Source organism: Tripterygium wilfordii, chromosome 4, assembly GCF_013401445.1.
Source record: "Tripterygium wilfordii isolate XIE 37 chromosome 4, ASM1340144v1, whole genome shotgun sequence".
Taxonomy (NCBI): Eukaryota; Viridiplantae; Streptophyta; class Magnoliopsida; order Celastrales; family Celastraceae; genus Tripterygium; species Tripterygium wilfordii.
This window is the reverse complement of record NC_052235.1, coordinates 1,078,430-1,096,664: the sequence shown is the minus strand read 5'-3', so window position 1 is coordinate 1,096,664 and position 18,235 is coordinate 1,078,430. Positions and strand designations below refer to the sequence as shown.

Below are 18,235 nucleotides of genomic sequence, written 5' to 3'. Positions count from 1 at the left end.
TTTAGGGCATTGTGTTCTTAGAAGACCCATTTGTCGTCCTGTGAGACAAAATAGGGAAAGTTCATGGGAATATATGGTCGGAGATCTAAGCTAGCCAGCCAGGTGTCTATTTCCTCACTCCAAACTTTTCTGGCCGAGTGTTTGATGGACTATAAAAACTTCTCATTTACTAGGGACGCAAAGTACATGGGCCTAAGGTCCTACGGTGTGTCGGGTATATGTCGTGGACTCTCATGGGTCTGGTGTGGAAATGATCATGGGCCGAGTGGCACGTGGACTGGGCTTTGGTTGAAATACAAGTCGTAAAAATTTCTTGGCCCATAATTGACCTTAGTGGGGCCTGCTGTAGCCCAATTTCGTAATAACGATATTGCAATTCAGACAAACGTCAAACAGGGGTAACTTGGTCACTTCACGCGCTAGTTGAAGGAGCTCAGATACTCTATAACCTTAGCGTATTCTTCTCTCTCATCTCTCAACCTTATTTTCCGTGGCTCTGCGTCTCTCATCTCAGGTGAACCCTAGGGTTTCTTGGCTGCACACATAATTAGACTCTTTTTTATTTTTTCCTTGTTTACGCTCCTGATCCGAAACATGTAGCATCGTATTTATTGTTTGTTATTTCTGTTAAATTTTGCAATATGCGCTTTCAGTTCACATGTAGCTAGTGTTAGATTTGATTTTCCAAATTGTAGCTCGTTACGATTATTTGATGATGAAGGGCATGTTCTTGTGAGTCGGTGCAGGCTTCAAGTATGGTCTAGGGTTTTAAATTCGTTGTGAGATGTTTATTATATTCTTGGTACTTTGTTATCAACAATCGGTTTACAACTTCCATTCCTCTTGCAAGTTCCCTTCATAGCATTGTTGTGATTATAGAAATTATACACAGAAGAACTGTGACTCGTGGTCTTGATTTGATCAGATAGAAGCTATTACTGTTTTTGTGCATTTGTTTCTCCACATAATTATTCAGAGAAGGTTTTAGATCTGTTTTAGGTTTAAATGCTTTTCCAAGTGCTTTAGAGGAGCTGGATGTATTGATCCTCATTAGCTATTGAAATCTTACTGGGTTGTTGAGTTAGGTTTACGATAGAGCTAAGTTTATATCTGTTCTTGTTTGTCTTGATGATACTGCATTGAGCTCTGATTGTTAGGTTTATTATTTAGGTTAGAATGATGTGGAGTTTGTATATCAGCTCTATGAGGCATATATTTCTTTTGTGTTTTAGCTTGAGCTCTAATAGTGAGACTGGAAAACACAGAGGATGGCGAAGAAGAAGAACACACTGGTTTTTATGGATGTTTCTATCGATGGTGATCCTATTGAAAGAATGGTTTTTGAGGTATATCTAGTGGAGATTTGCAACGCTCTAGTCCTGTATTCTTTTTTATTAACTAATGCTGTCAATGTCCGATTTTTCTTATCTTTGAATAAAGAGAAATATTTAGTTAATTTATAAGTGATTTTTGATTCTGCAGCTGTTCTATGATGTTGCACCAAAGACTGCAGAAAATTTCCGTTCCCTCTGTACAGGTGATGCATGATTGCATAATTAATCTTCTGGATTTGTTGTTTTGCCTTTGAATAAGTACCTTCTGTGTGCCGTATATTTGATATCAGATATTGGCTAATTGAAACCTTCAACTATTTTTTGATTTATTGTTTGAATTTCAATCTCAGGTGAAAAGGGAATTGGTCCTAAAACAGGGCGACCATTGCATTTCAAAGGGACCTTCTTTCACCGCATCATTAGGTGTTCCATGGCAGAGGTTTGTTATTTAGTCTTGCATGCATGTAGATGTTTTTCTCTTTAGGTTGGGTTCTTTTTGGCTTCTGTTCCTAGAATTTTTGTTAGCATGGCTTAGAAGTGGTCTCTCTTTTAGTCAGTTACCCTTGTTTGGTGTAGGATACAGGGATGACGGTCACGACTGCTTTTCTTGTGATGTAGTTTTAAGGTTGTACTTACTAAGTTGTCCAATCAGTTTAAAATTTGCCAATCTTTGTCGTGTGTAACGGTCTTTTAAATGACGTGTTTCTTGGTATTTGTGTATTTACAGCTTATGCTTTATCTTGCAGGGTGGCGATTTATTGAGACAAGATGGTATGTATAATTTTTACGTTTTTTCATTTCATAAGTCCACCCTTACTTTTGAAGACACTAGTTGTGGAAAGATCCAAATTATGACTGAAATTTATGGTGGGAAATGCCTGAATATATTTTTATACGTCTTGTCCTAATGCATTTTATTAGCACTCTAAACAATGTAATCCTACATACTTGAAGGATAATTTATATAGGTTATCTATATCTATTTAATTAGAGTTTTCATCTTTAATCAATGCTAGGAGACTTTGAAATATGTTTATCGACATATGGCTTGGGAAACTTCATTTTTGGATCCTGATGGCTTGTGAATCTTCATTTTTTGAACTTCTGGCAGTTTTATTTCTGATATTTGCTCTATTATATCCTTTCAATGTAAAGTGGAGGTTGTAATTCTTTTGATTGGGCCCTTTTGGACTCTTTCAATAAATTTAAGTGAAAACATAATCAAATTATGTGCAGGGTTGGGGAACGAGTATAGTTTAGAATTACCTTCTGTCCTTCACTTAAGATGCTGTAAAAATATTGTGTCTCTTGATACCCGTTGAATATGAGCTTCGGTGTTTGTTATTGTGTTTTTGCAGTTGTTGTCATCAAAGTTTTAACCCTAATATTTTGGGGTCTACATGTATTTTATCATGAAAATAATTTGGTTTGCTCATCTTGATTCTCTCACCATTCAATTTGATATAATTTATCCTCTCAGCTTATCTTACAGCATCATACATTGTTACTGCAAATTTTCCCTAGCCTTCTTTTTTTCTTTTTAGCACCTTTTACTTCAGAGTTTTCAATTTTTGAATTGGAGCTCTCACATTTTATGTTGTACATGCCTAAAGCCATCTAGAATGGACCTCCCATCTTATGTCTGAGCAGAGGTTTTTTTTTTTTTTTTAATTTTTGTTTAATGAGCAAGCATTTTTAGAGAAAATTTAACCCTGCACCTAACTCAAACTATGAGGAGTAGGCCACCATCAGTGCGACAAGGGCTCATCATCTCTTAGCGGAGCTACATCTACCTTAGATTGAGTTTTTTTTTGTTTATTATCCAATCATAGGATTGCTAAATATAATGATTATGCTATGTGCCATCAATGCTCTATTAATTCTTTGAAATCATTTTAAATTGAGAAATTGAATTTCATTGTAAATTATATTAGATTGATTTTGTTTTCTTTGATATTTCAGCAACCTGAGAGTTGCATTGCTTTAATTATTGTTTATAGAACTACCATGAGTAAGTTTGATTGCTGGTTCTTTATGATCAATTAGATTTTAAATTTCCTTTTGTAGGTGCTGGTGGAGAAAGCATATATGGGGGGAAGTTTCCAGGTGAGGATATTTGTTTCTGTTCTGTATGAACTGGCAATAGTGTTTGTTTTGTTAATGTTTCCTTGGATTTTTTTTCATGTATATCTTAGTAAAGACCATCGGATTTTTTCAATTTGCAGTTTGCTTAATGCGCAATATTGTTATTCTATTTCATTATTCTCATTTAGATGTGTGTCCTTATGGTTACTCATCTGAAGATGATGAATGAAAATTTGAGAAAATGTATGGCAGGGTGTTCTTACTTGCGCTTCATTTTAGGATAATGGTGGAACAAATTTTCTTTGATCCCCCTCCCCCTCCATTTCTTGGATTACCGGACCTAGAGAAGGCATTTAAACTACATCTTCTATGTTTTTGCGTGGCACAATATTTTTTTCGTGAATGTAATTGGTTCTCAATTCTTATCATAGTTCACCTGTTGTTTTTAACTATGTATAAATATGGTAATGGTGATGTTTCAGACGAGTCACCCCAGCTAAAGCATGATGGACCTGGTCTACTTTCCATGTCAATTTCTGATCGTGATATTTCTGGTTCCATTTTCATCATTACTTTTAAGGCCAGCCATCATCTTGACAGGTTCGTTTAGTTACTCTTCTGTTATTGTTTTTGTTGAAAACAACACTCATTTCATATACCGGCCTGTATTCATTTTGATTGTTTTGTCCTAAAAATATTCTATATGGCGGGGCCTTTTGATAGGAAGTATGTAGTTTTTGGTAAGCTTGTGAAAGGAGATGAAGTACTACAAAAAATTGAACATGTTGGTGACGAAGAAGGAAGACCAGCTGTAACAGTGAAAGTGATAAAGTGTGGTGAATTCAATGAGGGTAAGGATTCTCAATTATGAGATTGCGGTACTTACTTTTCTTAGACTTCATGTGTGTATATTGATTTAAATGCTTTTGAGCATTTATTTTGATACCCTTGCCCATGTTAAATTTAGGCTTGAGTTTGAGGAGTTACATTCGCCTTTACCTTTTTATAACGAGTAACGATCTGTTTCTTTTTATATTTTATGTTTGTATCATTGTATCCCATTGGTTTAATAAATTATGCGCAGACTTGAAAAAGGAAAGTAAACTGAAGGTGGGAAAGGATGCTTCCCCTGATGCCAATAGTCATGAATTACGGAAGAGGGGAAAACACAAGAAATCTTCAAGAAACAGAAGGAAGAAGAGGAGAAGATACTATTCATCTGATACAGAGAGTTCCTCCTCTTCTGAGATAGAGTCATCTGAATCTGATAGTGATTCCGATTCATCTTTATTGTCATCAACTGACGACACATCTTCAAGTGATGACAGGCGCAAAAAGAGGAAGAGGTCTTCTAAAAGTGACAAATATAGGCGTCTGAAAAGGAGAGATAGGAAGCGTGATAAGAAGCGAAAGCGGCGTGATAAGAGGTCTAGGCACCGATTGAGAAGGTTGGTTTGATACAATTAGTGGTCCTTTTGGCTCCTGCGAGATTTAAAATAAACATGCTTTGTCCTTTTCTGTTGGGGTGAGTTTTTTTTTTTTTGGTTGGAGAAAGTTTTTTTTGTGCTTGTAACATGATAAATGGGTTATTTATGTCATTTTGCAACTGTATCTCAATATGTGCTTGGTCAATGATTTTAAAAAACATTATGTTAGTCTGATTGGTTCCCTAGATTAAAAAAAATAAAAATAATCTGGATTGGTGGAGTGTTTCGTGTAGTAGACGACATTGTGCATATTATTTTCGACGCCATTTCAATTCAGTGTTTTTTTTTTATCTCTGTTGTGGTGTGCTGCCCCTTTTGATGTTATATCTTTTCAATACACTAAAACCAGTGTAATTCTGTTAGGGCCTCCGATGGTCTTTCCAATTCTGAGAGAGAGAGCAAAAGTGGAAGTAGCTCTCGTGATGGCCTTGATGCTCAAGAGGAGGGTAAAAAATGTAAAGATCTTTCACAGAAAACTGGTATTTTTATTTTTGGCATTTCTTAGCATATTCCTATTGTTCCTTGTAACTTGGGTCCTAGAAGCTTGTTTATGTTGCTGTTGATTTGTTTGATTTTGCACAGTTGATTATTATCAACTGCTTGTGCTTTATATAATTTCTTTTTAGTAGTGATACTATGTAGAGGCTCACTCCCTGTGTTCTGACATTAACATTAGGTATTGGCTCAATATCACTCTTAATTCTGTTGATGCAGGACAGTGTTGGGTCCCAAATGTATGGCTTTATTGCCATGGTATTAAATTTGTTTTAACTTTTTTCGATGCATTGTGTCTGACATGTACATGAAAGATTCAGCCTTGTACTTCAGGTAGTTGCGTCTGCTTTATTTTTTTTTTGTGTGACTTTTTTTTTTTTTCACTTTTGTGTTTGTATACTGTTTTGCAGCTGCCATTCCATCTCTTGTGACAGGAGATGAAGCAATTTCCGTACGACGTAAATGGAGAGAAGAGGCAGGTATTATTGAAAAGGAAAGCAGTAGGTTCCCCAAAGAAAATGGTGAACGACATAGCAATGGCATTGAAGCAGATGCTCAGTCTAATGGGAGCGCTGATAGAGAGCCTGATGTGGTCGATGATCACCCAGGCAAATCTAGGTCTACTCTTCATTCTTATCACTCAGTTGTTCTTTATGCTTACCGATTCTTCCAGATCTGGTATTTTATTAAAAGTTGATGAGCAGGAGCCGAAGCATGAGTCCAAGGAGGACCATGAGTAAGAGTATGAGTATTAGTCCCAGGAAGAGCAGGAGTAGGAGCCCAAGTGATAGTCCTAAGAGGAGCAGGAGCCCAAGTGTCGGTAGAAGCCCTCCTGTCATACGGAGGAGTATAAGCAGAAGTCCTGCCAGAAGTGTTAGCAGTCGGAGCCCATCTGTTATCAGAAGCCCAGTGGGGGGCAGAAAGGCTCGTAGCATCAGCAGGAGCCCAGTGAGGGTCCAGTCTCGAAGAAGCATTAGCAGGAGCCCCGAGAAATCCTTGTCTCGGAGAGGCCTTACTAGAAGTCCAGCCAGAACATCTTCTCGGAGGTCATTTAGCAGAAGCCCGGTGAGATCCTCTCGAAGAAGCATAAGCAGGAGTTCAGGTCGGGCTCCTTCTAGGAGAAGTATTAGCAGAAGTCCGATTAAGCCCCCAAGCAGGAATACTCATCGCAAATATTCACGGAGCCCTTCCCCTGTACGTAGGGCCAGGTCACGTCCCGCTCGAGGAAGAAGTTTGTCTAGAAGTGGTTCTCCAGATGAGTCCTCCAAGCGAATTAGAAGGGGGCGAGGTTTTAGTCAGCGTTACTCTTTTGCTCGGCAATACCGAACCCCCTCTCCAGATCGTTCTCCTGTTAGATATAATCGTTATGGTGGCAGAGTTGACCGTGACAGGTAGGAAACCATTTGTGGAATTAATTAGAACTTTGATTTCTTACGGAACTAAATTGAGAGTTCATCTTCGTGTTTCCAGATATTCGAGTTACAGAAGGTATTCTCCTAGGCGTTATAGAAGTCCACTAAGAGGAAGGACTCCTCCAAGGTCTGTCCTTCCTCTCAATTTTCTTAGTGTTTTTTTTTTTGGTTTTGTGAAAGTTTGATGTTGAGTATTCATGTGTAGCGTACCGAACTGGTAAAGTAAGGCCATGTTCTTGCAAAATTTTCGTTTCTTCTTTCCCCTTGGTCTTCCATTTTTTGTCCCAAATTGTTTTGTTTGTTTGGGTATCTTGGGGAACCCTGGCATCAGAATGCATACTCTCTTTTTGTGGAAAGTTATTCCCATGGGACATGTCTACAGGTACAAGAGCAGGAGGAGCAGGACAAGGAGCCCCTCCGTATCACGTAGGAGAAGCAGGACTAGGAGCCCCTCTGTATCACGCAGTCCTGTCTATCGCAGCCGTCGTTTTAGTCATAGTCGTAGTCCCATTCGGAGCCGATCCCCAGTTGAAGTATCCGTGAGGCGGAGGTCACCTTTGAGGAGCAGGAGCCCCTCAAAATCTCACTCGTCATTGGAGCCCCATTCTCCAAGGCAACCAAGCAAAGATAGGTCAAGGTCATCTTCTGGAAGCCCTGGAAATAAGAAGGGCCTGGTATCATATGATGATGGTTCTCCTGACTCGGGTCAAAGGTAAAAATGAGTGAAAATTGGAGCAGCGATTGTGCTTTTGGTTTGGATGGGCTCTAGTTTCTCTTCATGCTATCCCCATCTGGACTTGCATTATGTCCTTACTTATCATCAGAGGCTGTGATCAGTTGTTAAATGTCTATTTTTTTGTAGTTTGTTTTAATTTATTCGTGGTGTGCTTTTTTAAGGCTTTATTCCAATGATGTATTTAAACAATTGAGGTTAGTTTAGCTTTGCTTTGCCGAGTTTTAATTCGACACTTTCTTGAAATAATCTTGCGATTTTTCAACGTCCTCCGCTGCTCTCCATCTTCTGGATGGCTTAATAAGTTCACGAACTACTCTGATGGATTTTAAAATTTTAACCGCTAGAGAAATTTGAGCCTTTGTTAAGCCCGTTGGCCTCTTCAGTCTTTTTGCTTATGGCTCTTTTATCTTTCTGGTTCTTTTGCATAAAGTAGTGATTTTCATTTTTTTTTATATTTTTTCTGAACATGGTACGTGACTGAAGTGTGCGACTTTCTCCATATCGGTTTTGATTGCATAAACTGTGAATCAAAACGAATAAAGCACATGCCCTTTTCATTGTGATCTTATGCCATGTAATGTTTCATGAGTTACGAGTCTTTATTATATTTTATCTCAACTTAGAATGAAATTGAACATGAAAAAAAAATTGACATTTTATGACTTTGATGTATGTAAAGTTGAGATATTTGGGTTTTTTTTTTCAATTATTTTATTTAGATAGTTTATAAAAAATTAGGGGATGAATTTGATAGGAATTGGAAAGAAGATTTTATTAAATTGTTGTTAAAATTCTGTTTTTTGAAAAATAGAGTCATTTGGAGGAGAGAGTAATTAATTAAGTTATTTATAAGTCAAAAACTTATTTTTATCCTTTTTCGTAAGACTTTAACATAAAAAATAATGATAAATTAGTAAATTAAATTAATTTTCTGTCACTTTTTTTTTTTATCTTTCATTCTATCTACACATGGAAAAGTGTTATTTATTCTCTTATCTTCCCTTCTTCCTCTTCCATTTCCTTCAAATCTCTCAATCCAAACACTTTTAATGAAATTAATGTAATGATGAAGGATTGGGGGTGTGTCTAGTGTTTAGAAACACTTGACACGACTAGTTTTAGATACATGGTCATCAGATTAATCTCATGGCTAGGTATCTAAATATCCTTTCTTTTTAAAAAAAAAATTAAAACCATGCTGATTGTTTTTGATGATTGATGAAAATATAACTCGCAAAATCAAAATAAATTAACCCGGACGGCAGAAAACTATGAACATTGATTACACTTGTTTCCCATTATAAATTCGTTTTCCACCATGATATGATGGGCCAAAATGCTTCTAATGTTTAAGAAATATTTAAACAACTTAAGAAGTACATGGAAAGACTAGTAGAGTTCCTCCATTTTCCATCTTCAATCTAAATTGCAAGGAAAATTTCTAATTGGTTCAATTTTGATATTTAGACAAAATAATTAACCGTATTAATTTTTAGCAAAATTGAATAAAGGGGAACCATTATAGATATTATTTTCTTCTCTCGCGAAGAGCAAAAGAAATAAAGATAAACATTATTTACATTCTAATAAAGATAAACATTATTTATTAAATATACCCCATTTTAATATATTTTAATAAAAATGGGATACAAGTTCTATCTCAAACAAAATGTGGAGAAAGAGTGGTGGAGTCATCTGCATGGCGGCGACAATCAACATCGACGGCATGTACTCTTACCCGGAGATTTCTTTCCTCCACGACGGCCCCGTCGCAGTCAGCATTGACGCCGCCGTTTCTCACTAGCTACTCCCACTTTTCTCCCGGTGCCGCCTCCGCCTCAGGTAGCTTATTTTTGTTCTTCCGTGAATTCCTCGTTCTAATCTCTATTTGATTCCCGAGAAAAAGGAGTAGAATAGATAATTGATTGCTTGGCTGACATTATCTACTTGCAACTTAAATAGATCACGGATCCTTGCCAGATTAAGATTTTAGGCCTTTCATGTTTTGCCTTAGTTTCTTTCTCCTTTGGTGTGGGAGATGTGATTAGGTATGGAATCGAGCAAGAAGTTAGAAGAGATGATGCCCATTGCTACTGGGCATGTGCATGAAGAACTTGAATCTGAGCTTGAGGTAACTTATGCATCTTTTATTAATTTTCAACTGTAAATTTTTTGGATGTGATAATTTTCATGTTTCATTTGATGTAAATGTAGGGGAAGAACATTTTGGAAATCAATCATCCGGTTGGTCCTTTTGGTACCAAGGTCGGTATCTATTGGAACTCTTACTTTATTGTCCATTTTCTTCTACTTAACTTGCCATGAGGGATTCTCCAGGAATTGCAAGAAATTCTTGCTCATGATGTTCATATCTCCCATGTTCATCCTGGTAACTCAAATTAACTGTATGTCATTAGAATTTTAGACACTATAGGAATGGTGAATTCCAGGCATCTGCAGTCACACTAACGCATTATCTTCGTCTGGAGAACATAGGAAGGTCCCTTTACAAGTATATCAACAGCTTTGATGATCGTCAAGATACAAGGAACATCAATACTGAGATTCATGACCCTTTTATGAATGAAGTGAGTGTCCTCAATATGCCTTGTAGGTGTGTTTGAAACAACATATTTGATGCTAAGGCCAAGACATCACTACTATCACTTCATAAGACTGGTGGAGAAGGCAATGGGACTTGTAAATCGCCGAAAATCATGCTTTATAATATGATCTTGCTATTGTTATTGTCATGGTGCAATCTTCTGCTTTGGTGCTATATCTTGCCATATTTTGAGTTTTTCTTCTCCCTTTAGAAAACATAACGAGGCCTTAGAAAAATTTTAAAGCTCTTGGTCATTGTCCATATAACTGAAGGCACTTGGAAAAGCATGTTTCAAAAGCCTAAAGATTCTTGTGCGGTCATAATGGATTTTGTATTTGCAAAGCTTGTTTCCAGCATGTTTCAAAAGCCTAAAGAATGAGTTGTATTTTACAAACTTTTAGGGTGCTGAAAGAGAATCAGATGACTAAGAACTTTTTTCACGTGAAGAAAAACACGAAGAAAAATCTGTGTATTTCACTACTTTATGTGTGGAACATAACATTTTCTGTGACCTGGTTTCTTGGAGGGTATGCTGATTTCTTAATTTCTTCTCTGTTACTTTCTCATCCAATTTCCTTCTTCAATTTTGTTCTTCATACTTTATTCAATGCACTACAACTGATGTTGATACTTTCACTATTGGTATTCTACAGAACATCTTTTTAAAAAAACTTAGTCTTAATGGTAAATCCGACCACTTTGAATGTCACCACAGTGACTAGAATTCAAAATTGAATGAGGGAATGAGCAAACCTCTTTTATCACGCCCTTTTAGTATATAAAAAAAGCTGCTATGAAGAAACAAGAATGATAACTTTGAATTCCCAACTTTGCGATTCCACCAAATAATGGTGTTCTCTGCAGCAGTTCTTTTTCGTGATCCCTGCACTTCTATTATACTAGTTTGAGTTTTAGAGGTGATTGATGAGTGGGGATGATAACTTAGTTGAAGGACTATGGCTTCTTGAAGACTAAAGTAATGCCAGTTCATTGACTACATCTCTCTGTTATGGCTTTTTTCGTTGCAGGAAGCCGCTTCTATAGTTAAGTCTTTCTATGACGTTGGATGTCCTCGTGGTGAGGGAGGTAATCCCCCATTCCCCTGTTATCAATTTGGAATTTGTGTTTCTTCAATTTCGATGATGTTAGATGTTTTGCCTGTTTCCATCCACGACTTTGACCTGATTTACAAGTTTTGGTGATCTTTCATGTTTCTGAATTTACTATATTTGCAGAAGATGAGCATGATGTTGTATGGTTTTGGCTAGAGAAAGTCAAGCCTCATGAATGCTCCATCTGTTCCCAGTATTTCAAGGTAAACCATGACAGGTGTTTTCCGCAATGACTTAGTAATTATTTTTGGGGTAAATTCTATTTAATGAGAATTCTTTATTGAATACTTGTTCTACAGCTGGAAGTGGTTGATCCTGGAGGTACCCAGATGGCCATGTAGATGGTCATCACCACTGCGATGTTATTGCCGGAATAAATTTTGATTACGGACGAGGAGAAAATTGTCAAAATTTTGTAGCCACAGTGATCTCTGTCCTTAAATGCTTTGGCTTCTTCAAATTTTCATGTTCAGTAGCTTTTTTGTCATTGATATACGTGTTCTATTTTTCTTGGTTTCCTTGGGCCTGGTTGGCCATTGGGTTACTGGAAATTTCTCGGTTTACACACGCTGTTAAATAATTGATTGATGACTGCATTGGTTGGTTGTCGAATTTTTTTTACTGTCAACACCCTTTCCTATCTGTTCTTCCTGTAATGCATTACCCTTTTCATAGGATAGGGTAAGTTAGGAGCCCTTCCATATTTTATCTTTTGGCCATAGTATTCTACTCCCGATGGTCAGATGCTTGCGAGATAACCCTGCCAGTTAATGACAGAGAACTTCTTTGTTTTGTTTTATTATATTATATTATTATACTCTTATGAAATCATCGAAACATTCTCTAAAGCTCCCAAATTAAGGGAGACTGGACCACTGCTGATAGATTTTCCCAATGTTGGTTATCCTAGCTCATACTCTTTGATCTATGGCACGATTAATGCTATGAAGTATTTTCTGTGTCTGTTTTTTTCTATTTCTGCGTATATGCTGCTCTGTTTTGTAGGACTATGGCCAACTCTCAAATGATCGTGTCTTCATCCATCCTTCCTGAAACAATCAGTGTGTATCTTTCCGAAGCTCAATCAGACTCTCCTGAACAGCAACAGAAAGCTCTGCAAACACTGGCTACGATCACCAAGGTCAGTCCCCAAAACAGAAACCTACTAGCGAAAACAAATGGAGCAGTGGCTACCCTTCTTGCCCTCTCCAAAACATCATCCTCCACCATCCAGTCTCTCTCGTTGTCCATCCTCTTCAACCTCTCCCTCAACCCTGACCTGAAGAAGTCTCTTGCGGAGATGGAAACCATCTATGTCCTGAACTCTATAATTCTCACTCCAATATCCCCAGAGTCCAGCAGATTAGCTGCCTCTCTGGTATGCAGCTTGGCAATGCTTGACAAGAACAAGACTAAGTTTGGTGTAGCAGGCACCGTCGAGGTTTTGGTCAATATGATCGCCAGACCCCGAGGTCCTGCTGCTCATCACCTCCTTAGTTCCTTGGCAGAGCTAGTGCAGTTTCATGGAAATTGCACCTTGGCTGTCCGTTCAGGCGCTGTCCAGGTGCTGATTCAATTGGTGGAGAGCACAGATGGGGAGGATCTGGCTGGAACTTCACTTGCTGTTCTGGGTCTTCTTGCAAGGTTTGTGGAAGGGTTGAATGCTCTTATAAAAACTGAACACATTGTGAATACTATGCTGAATGTGCTAAAAGGAAGGTGCACGTTCAGCAAGGAAGGTGCAGCTGAAATTCTCCTTCACCTGTTCGATGAAAGTGAGGGTTGCCTGAGAGAAGCTCTGAGTCTGCCAGAGTTCGTCAGTGCCCTGACTGATCTTTCAGTTAGAGGTTCAGCAAGAGCTCGAGAGAAAACTTCTTATCTGATGAAGAAGATGACGGACGCAGATTTTTCAGCACTGACACTATAATAATTAATTTATTTTGGAATAACCGCTTTCTCATGATTCTTTTCTAGACGTGTGGGGCGGGGCATGGTAAGGGTTGACGCCCTAAAAGGTTAATTTATGAATTAAATTCTCGTAATATATTTTCCGACTTTTTTGGCTTTGAAGGGTATAGTATACCCAATTACCTAAATAAAAATTAATTAAAAAAATATGATATACATCTAATTTAACACAATGTGACTACGAATTTTGCTAATATGTGCTCAAGCTAACCAATCATACAAGAAGACAAATTCCACCAAGACCTACGCTAAAAGCAGTAAAGCACAAGATGTTTGCTTAGAGCATCCACACAGTGATGTTTGTAATATCAAGCACTCCAGAACCATTCTCTCTCTTCTCCTTTATCCTGTGTGACACAATTTAATTGAATAAGTGAATCCCACAATATACATTATTCATCAACACTTCATACATTCCAACACTCTATACTCATTTTCTCTATTCTCTCTCTTCCGTTTTATCATCTCTCTTCCTTTTCATATCTCTCTCTTCCTTTTCCTCTTCTCTTTCTTCCTTTTTATTATCTCTCTTCCTTTTCATCACATCTCTCTTCCTTTTTATCATCTCTCTTCACTAGTCGTTAATTATGTACATACTCCAACTCTCAAGTATCATTTTTCCACAACTAAATTTTCAAGTGTCATTTTTCACCCATTGTGTGCATATAGCACTATACTTAACATTTCAAGTACTTGAAATACACTCCATTATACACATTATAAACATCTAACACTTAACTTATCAAGAAATTATCAAGTACTTCAAAATCATCCAATTGTGGATGCTCTTAGGTATGTTATTATTCCCGAATCCCGAAGGGCCTCCTACTAAGGCCGAAAGGTTCGAAACCCACAAGACAAACGCGTACGTAGTACGTACTCTTGCTTTCCCTCTACTCAGATCCTGAGGTCTCTCGCTCTCGCTCTCGCTCCTGCTCCTCCATCTATGCTTCTCTCTTCTCTTTGACTGAGTTGGTCTCAAATCTGATGCAACAAGCAGATTTATCAATCCCTGATACTCCCCATCCCTAGCGTCCAATCTCGATTGTGAAAGATGGAGCCAGAGTGAGTATCAAAGATTTGTTCCATGATCCGCGTTGCGGTCCTTCCGATCGGGACTGTCTCATTGGCGATCTCGCGGTGTCACTACTCCATGTTCATGCGGTTGTCGGCGATCGATCATCTCGTTGGGCTGAAGGATCGCCCCGCCCCTGCGACTCTGCGAGGAATTTCAGTTCAACCGTAAGATTTTCGCCTTCATAGGCGTGTGTAACTGCCCGTTGTTGCCTGATCTGGACTCGGTTATCGAGCAACTCAACTCCGCATGCGAGGGCTACTCATCCGCGCTTGTGGAGCGGTGCTTCGTTTTTTGTCCGTGTCTCCCCGGTGAGCTACATAGTCATTGCGCACCTTCGTCTTTTCTGGCCTTTATTTTTGGCTAATTTAACATGTCGTTTACGAGTTAGAGAGGTTCACAATGACTTTTATTTTGGGTTCCATAGCAGAAGTCAACTAAATTTGACTAGCGGTATATAGTTAACAGCCATGAAGCATTTTCTTTGTTTGGACTCCAGTAACGGGATCACATTGCGGTGTGCTCTGTTGTGTTTTGAGAAAACTGATATTAATGTTATCTTGACCTCTGCTCGATGCCTTGCCCTTTACTTTTATAGTTACCAACAAATACATGTTTTATATGTGAATAAGTCGTCATCAATTTGGGTCTAGCACTCTCTCAGCGAGATTTATGTTTAGTTGTACTGAGGATTTGAATCTGTCCTTTTATTGATCGAAGCTAGATCCTACGCATTGTCACTCGTTCTGGTGCACATAATACACTATATATTATTGTCTATTTGCCAGATCACCTGTTGATGCAAATGGCCATTATTCCATTGCTTTAGAACTTGTGAGATTGCTTTGTGCTGGGGCATTGGAGGGTAGTGTTTGTGCCTTACTGGCCTGCCAAAATTTTTCAAACTCAGATCATTCAAATTTTCTAATTTATATGTATAGTGGATGTGTTGTCATCAGGAAGCTTTGGGATTCTGAGAAATTTTTCTTTCTGATAAGTTTTGACATTTAGGAATTATGTTGTTCTTTTATTTGTTTAACAGTGATGGGGATTTGAATCCTGCCTTGTGACAGGGTTTGAACACGTGATACTTCTCTGGCATTTGGGAGATAATGTTTGACAGGTTTGATCAGTAATAAGTGTCAGATTTATGGATGGTTTCGTAGTTTTTTTTTCAACATTTTAGAACAATCAGCTTTAATGAGACAAATTAGTTAAGAAGTTTGAGATTCTAGGATGTCGGAAAACTCTTGAAGTTAGTTCTGCAACTAATAATTGTGGGCCTTGTGGCTAATTTAGGGCTTTGGTGGATAAAAAATACGAACTTATGTTGTTCTAGTGACGGTGAACATGACGTGAGTGGTAACTTGGCAAGGTTTTTTGTGTCTTGATTGGGGATTGAATCGCACAAAGAAGAATAACTTCAAGTCTTCAACTATTACTCAGGCCCCCTAAAAGGAAATTTGGCTGGGGTCTTACCACCAACTAGTTGAGTGCTTTTGTTCTATTTTGCGTGAGCATTTATTACCCACTGATTTAATCTCGTCAGAGATTGGTAAAATGATTCAGTTATTGAAGAAGTCATCAGATACTGTTACAACAGTTTGCTCCTGCATGACAGAGAGCTTGTTTATGCATACACAGTTATTAAGCATGTGAAATAGTGGATTAATAGTTATCGGTATAAGGACAATAACAGTTATGTTCATATTATCTTCAAAGCACATCCTTGAAGATCATCTTCCTTGCTTTGTGAACAAAACCAAGGAACTGGTGTTCAATGCAGGAGGGTCAGAACATGCAGGTTATTAGTAGGGGTTAAATCAGTCTTTGATTTATTATGATTTAAGGAGAAGTGGTTGGAATACTAATTCAGGCTTACCTTTCATAACGTATCTATTGGTTTTCATAATGAAAAATAGAAATTGATTATTGCAGTTGCTGTTGAATGATCTATTACAACTTTTAGGGTGCCAAATTCCTTCTAGCATTTCTTTTTTAAAGCTGAGGCTACTGTTACTCAATCCATTGTAACAGCAGTTTTAGAGTTGTATTAATCAAATAGTTAACCAACTGATTTTTAGATTTTGTCCTTATTTCCAGATTATGATGTTGTGAAATGCTATCCCGCTGGATCCACTCCCTTAGGGCCTTTTATTTATGTGTCATTCTACAAGAGAGACACAGATAATTGCAGTTCCTGCTCACATAATGCAGGTTCGTATTTCAACTTTATGTAAGATAATTACTCAACTTCACTATAAAAATTGGATAATCTCTCTTTGTGTTTCTCAATTTATTTTGCAATGTTCATTACATAGGTTTTATTCTTATTTTATAGTCCTTAATTCTACTATGAAGCCCTTCCATTTAGAAACTGTTATTGACTAAGCTTTTTTCTTATTTACTGAATGGTAGTTTTCTGGAGATGTTGAAGTATTATTTTAAAATTTTAAGTTGTTCTCGTATTTACTGAATAATTGCACTTCAGCAGTGTTTTAAGGATTAATTAGATGTCACCTATGTAATACTCTTTTAAGTATTTACTGGTTCAACTACCAGAACAAAATGTCCGAGCAACATTCTCATGTTCGTTCGTTTTATTTGTTGAATTCTTTCATCAAGATCCTCATTTGCAAAATTAAGGCCAGGTGGGAATCTGGGGCCAAAACAGAACTGGAGAACTGAATACTTATTAAACTGCATTACGAGTGGCAGATATCAGTTGTTGATGTGCTGCTGGCAGATCTACATGGGTTCAGCCCGGCATATCACATACGACTTGTCTCCTACAGAGTTTTATGTTGAAAACAACACAAAGGTTAGTATAACATGCAGAGATGTAGCTGGAAAGAATTGTCGGGAGTGCCAAGGCGACTGTGCTGTAGTCTGGCAAGGGTTTCTTATGATTTAGTTAGCAGTTGTTTTGGCCCTCATAGTACTGTGGGGACCATTGTTTTGAGTAAAATAAGAGATGTCGTTTAGGTGAATAAATGAACCAAAATGATGTCGTTAAAAACATGTTTCAAACTCTTTTTTCGGAAAAAATATCGTATGGGAAGTGATGTCACTAAAACATGTTTAAAACTGTGTTTCGTGGAACCGTTGAAACTGTTATGTCGTCTTCTGTGTTGCTCTCTCTCTTTCCAATTCTTCTTCGACGCTAGTGTAGCACAAAATCTTAACACTGGTCAATTTTTCTGATTGTATTTTCTTGCCACTGCTGATGGTGCCTGTTTTTCGGTGCCATTTATTTCTGTCAATTGGCTCTTGGGACAGCAGAAATGCCAAGCTCTAAAAAGTGGTATCACCTCGTCTTCACCTCAGTTCGTGATCGCCAATTATTTTATTACGCATTATTTGTTTAATGGAAATATAATGAACCAGTTTTATTTTACTATAAATATTTACTTTTAATTCCTTCAAAATATGCCCAATTCTTTAAAGCCCAAATTAGATATCCATGCACTTAAATATTAGATTATTAGTGGCTACGTTAAGTACATTTGGATGTTAGTATAGTGTGCGATACAAGTTAAATGGGCGGGAAAAATTGTCTTCTGGCCCGAGTTATACAAGCCTAGATGGGCTCTTACATGATGGACTAAGCTATGTTGACAAAATGTTTAATGATGGACTCCCACAGTTTCGTGTGTCGTCAGGCACAGAAAGCAGAAATATATTCCGACCACTCGATTGACTATAGAGGCCCAACTAAAATATGCCTGAAAAAAAGTGCGACCTTCTATCTAGGAATGCTTACTTAATCATAATGGGCTGGTACCCACCTAAAAGGGGAGCCCAAGAGGTTTGGGCTCACTCATGGGCCTAATAAATTGAACGACCAGACTCCACCGGGCTTAATGTGGCCACTGAAAAGCCAGATCGGGCCCAAGTTAGATGGGCTCATGCTTGGGCCAATAACT

General features: G+C 37.8%; 3 protein-coding genes and 1 long non-coding RNA gene across 9 annotated transcripts; all 4 read left to right on the top strand.

Annotated features, from left to right (window-relative positions):
- Window positions 1-439: 439 nt before the first annotated feature.
- LOC119996773 (peptidyl-prolyl cis-trans isomerase CYP95-like) lies at window positions 440-7,914 on the top strand. 6 transcript variants are annotated; one of them, XM_038843547.1, is made up of 14 exons: window positions 440-514; window positions 1,266-1,346; window positions 1,483-1,537; window positions 1,685-1,773; window positions 2,081-2,105; window positions 3,402-3,440; window positions 3,902-4,019; window positions 4,143-4,270; window positions 4,504-4,867; window positions 5,270-5,385; window positions 5,812-6,019; window positions 6,106-6,792; window positions 6,872-6,940; window positions 7,196-7,914. In XM_038843547.1, the coding sequence occupies exons 2-14, from the start codon at window positions 1,269-1,271 to the stop codon at window positions 7,527-7,529; spliced, it is 2,310 nt and encodes a 769-aa protein (XP_038699475.1). In that variant the 5' UTR covers window positions 440-514; window positions 1,266-1,268; the 3' UTR covers window positions 7,530-7,914. The 6 variants fall into 6 exon arrangements, with proteins under 6 accessions (XP_038699475.1, XP_038699474.1, XP_038699477.1 ...); XM_038843546.1 differs by having other exon boundaries at window positions 483-514; window positions 1,233-1,346; XM_038843549.1 differs by lacking the exon at window positions 440-514 and having other exon boundaries at window positions 534-1,346; window positions 5,270-5,352.
- A 1,282-nt stretch (window positions 7,915-9,196) lies between these two features.
- Window positions 9,197-11,743, top strand: LOC119997557 (cytochrome c oxidase subunit 5b-1, mitochondrial-like). The gene is made up of 8 exons (XM_038844666.1): window positions 9,197-9,391; window positions 9,598-9,680; window positions 9,764-9,814; window positions 9,887-9,938; window positions 10,046-10,137; window positions 11,183-11,240; window positions 11,390-11,469; window positions 11,566-11,743. Exons 2-8 carry the CDS (start codon window positions 9,600-9,602, stop codon window positions 11,605-11,607), a joined length of 456 nt encoding a protein of 151 aa, XP_038700594.1. The 5' UTR covers window positions 9,197-9,391; window positions 9,598-9,599; the 3' UTR covers window positions 11,608-11,743.
- A 110-nt stretch (window positions 11,744-11,853) lies between these two features.
- On the top strand, window positions 11,854-13,237 carry LOC119997556 (U-box domain-containing protein 8-like). Its single transcript, XM_038844665.1, has one exon. It carries the CDS (start codon window positions 12,276-12,278, stop codon window positions 13,191-13,193), a length of 918 nt encoding a protein of 305 aa, XP_038700593.1. The 5' UTR covers window positions 11,854-12,275; the 3' UTR covers window positions 13,194-13,237.
- An 854-nt stretch (window positions 13,238-14,091) lies between these two features.
- On the top strand, window positions 14,092-16,897 carry LOC119997871. Its single transcript, XR_005468085.1, has 2 exons — window positions 14,092-14,620; window positions 16,413-16,897. It is a non-coding gene; the product is annotated as an uncharacterized LOC119997871 (long non-coding RNA).
- The last annotated feature ends 1,338 nt before the right edge of the window (window positions 16,898-18,235 follow it).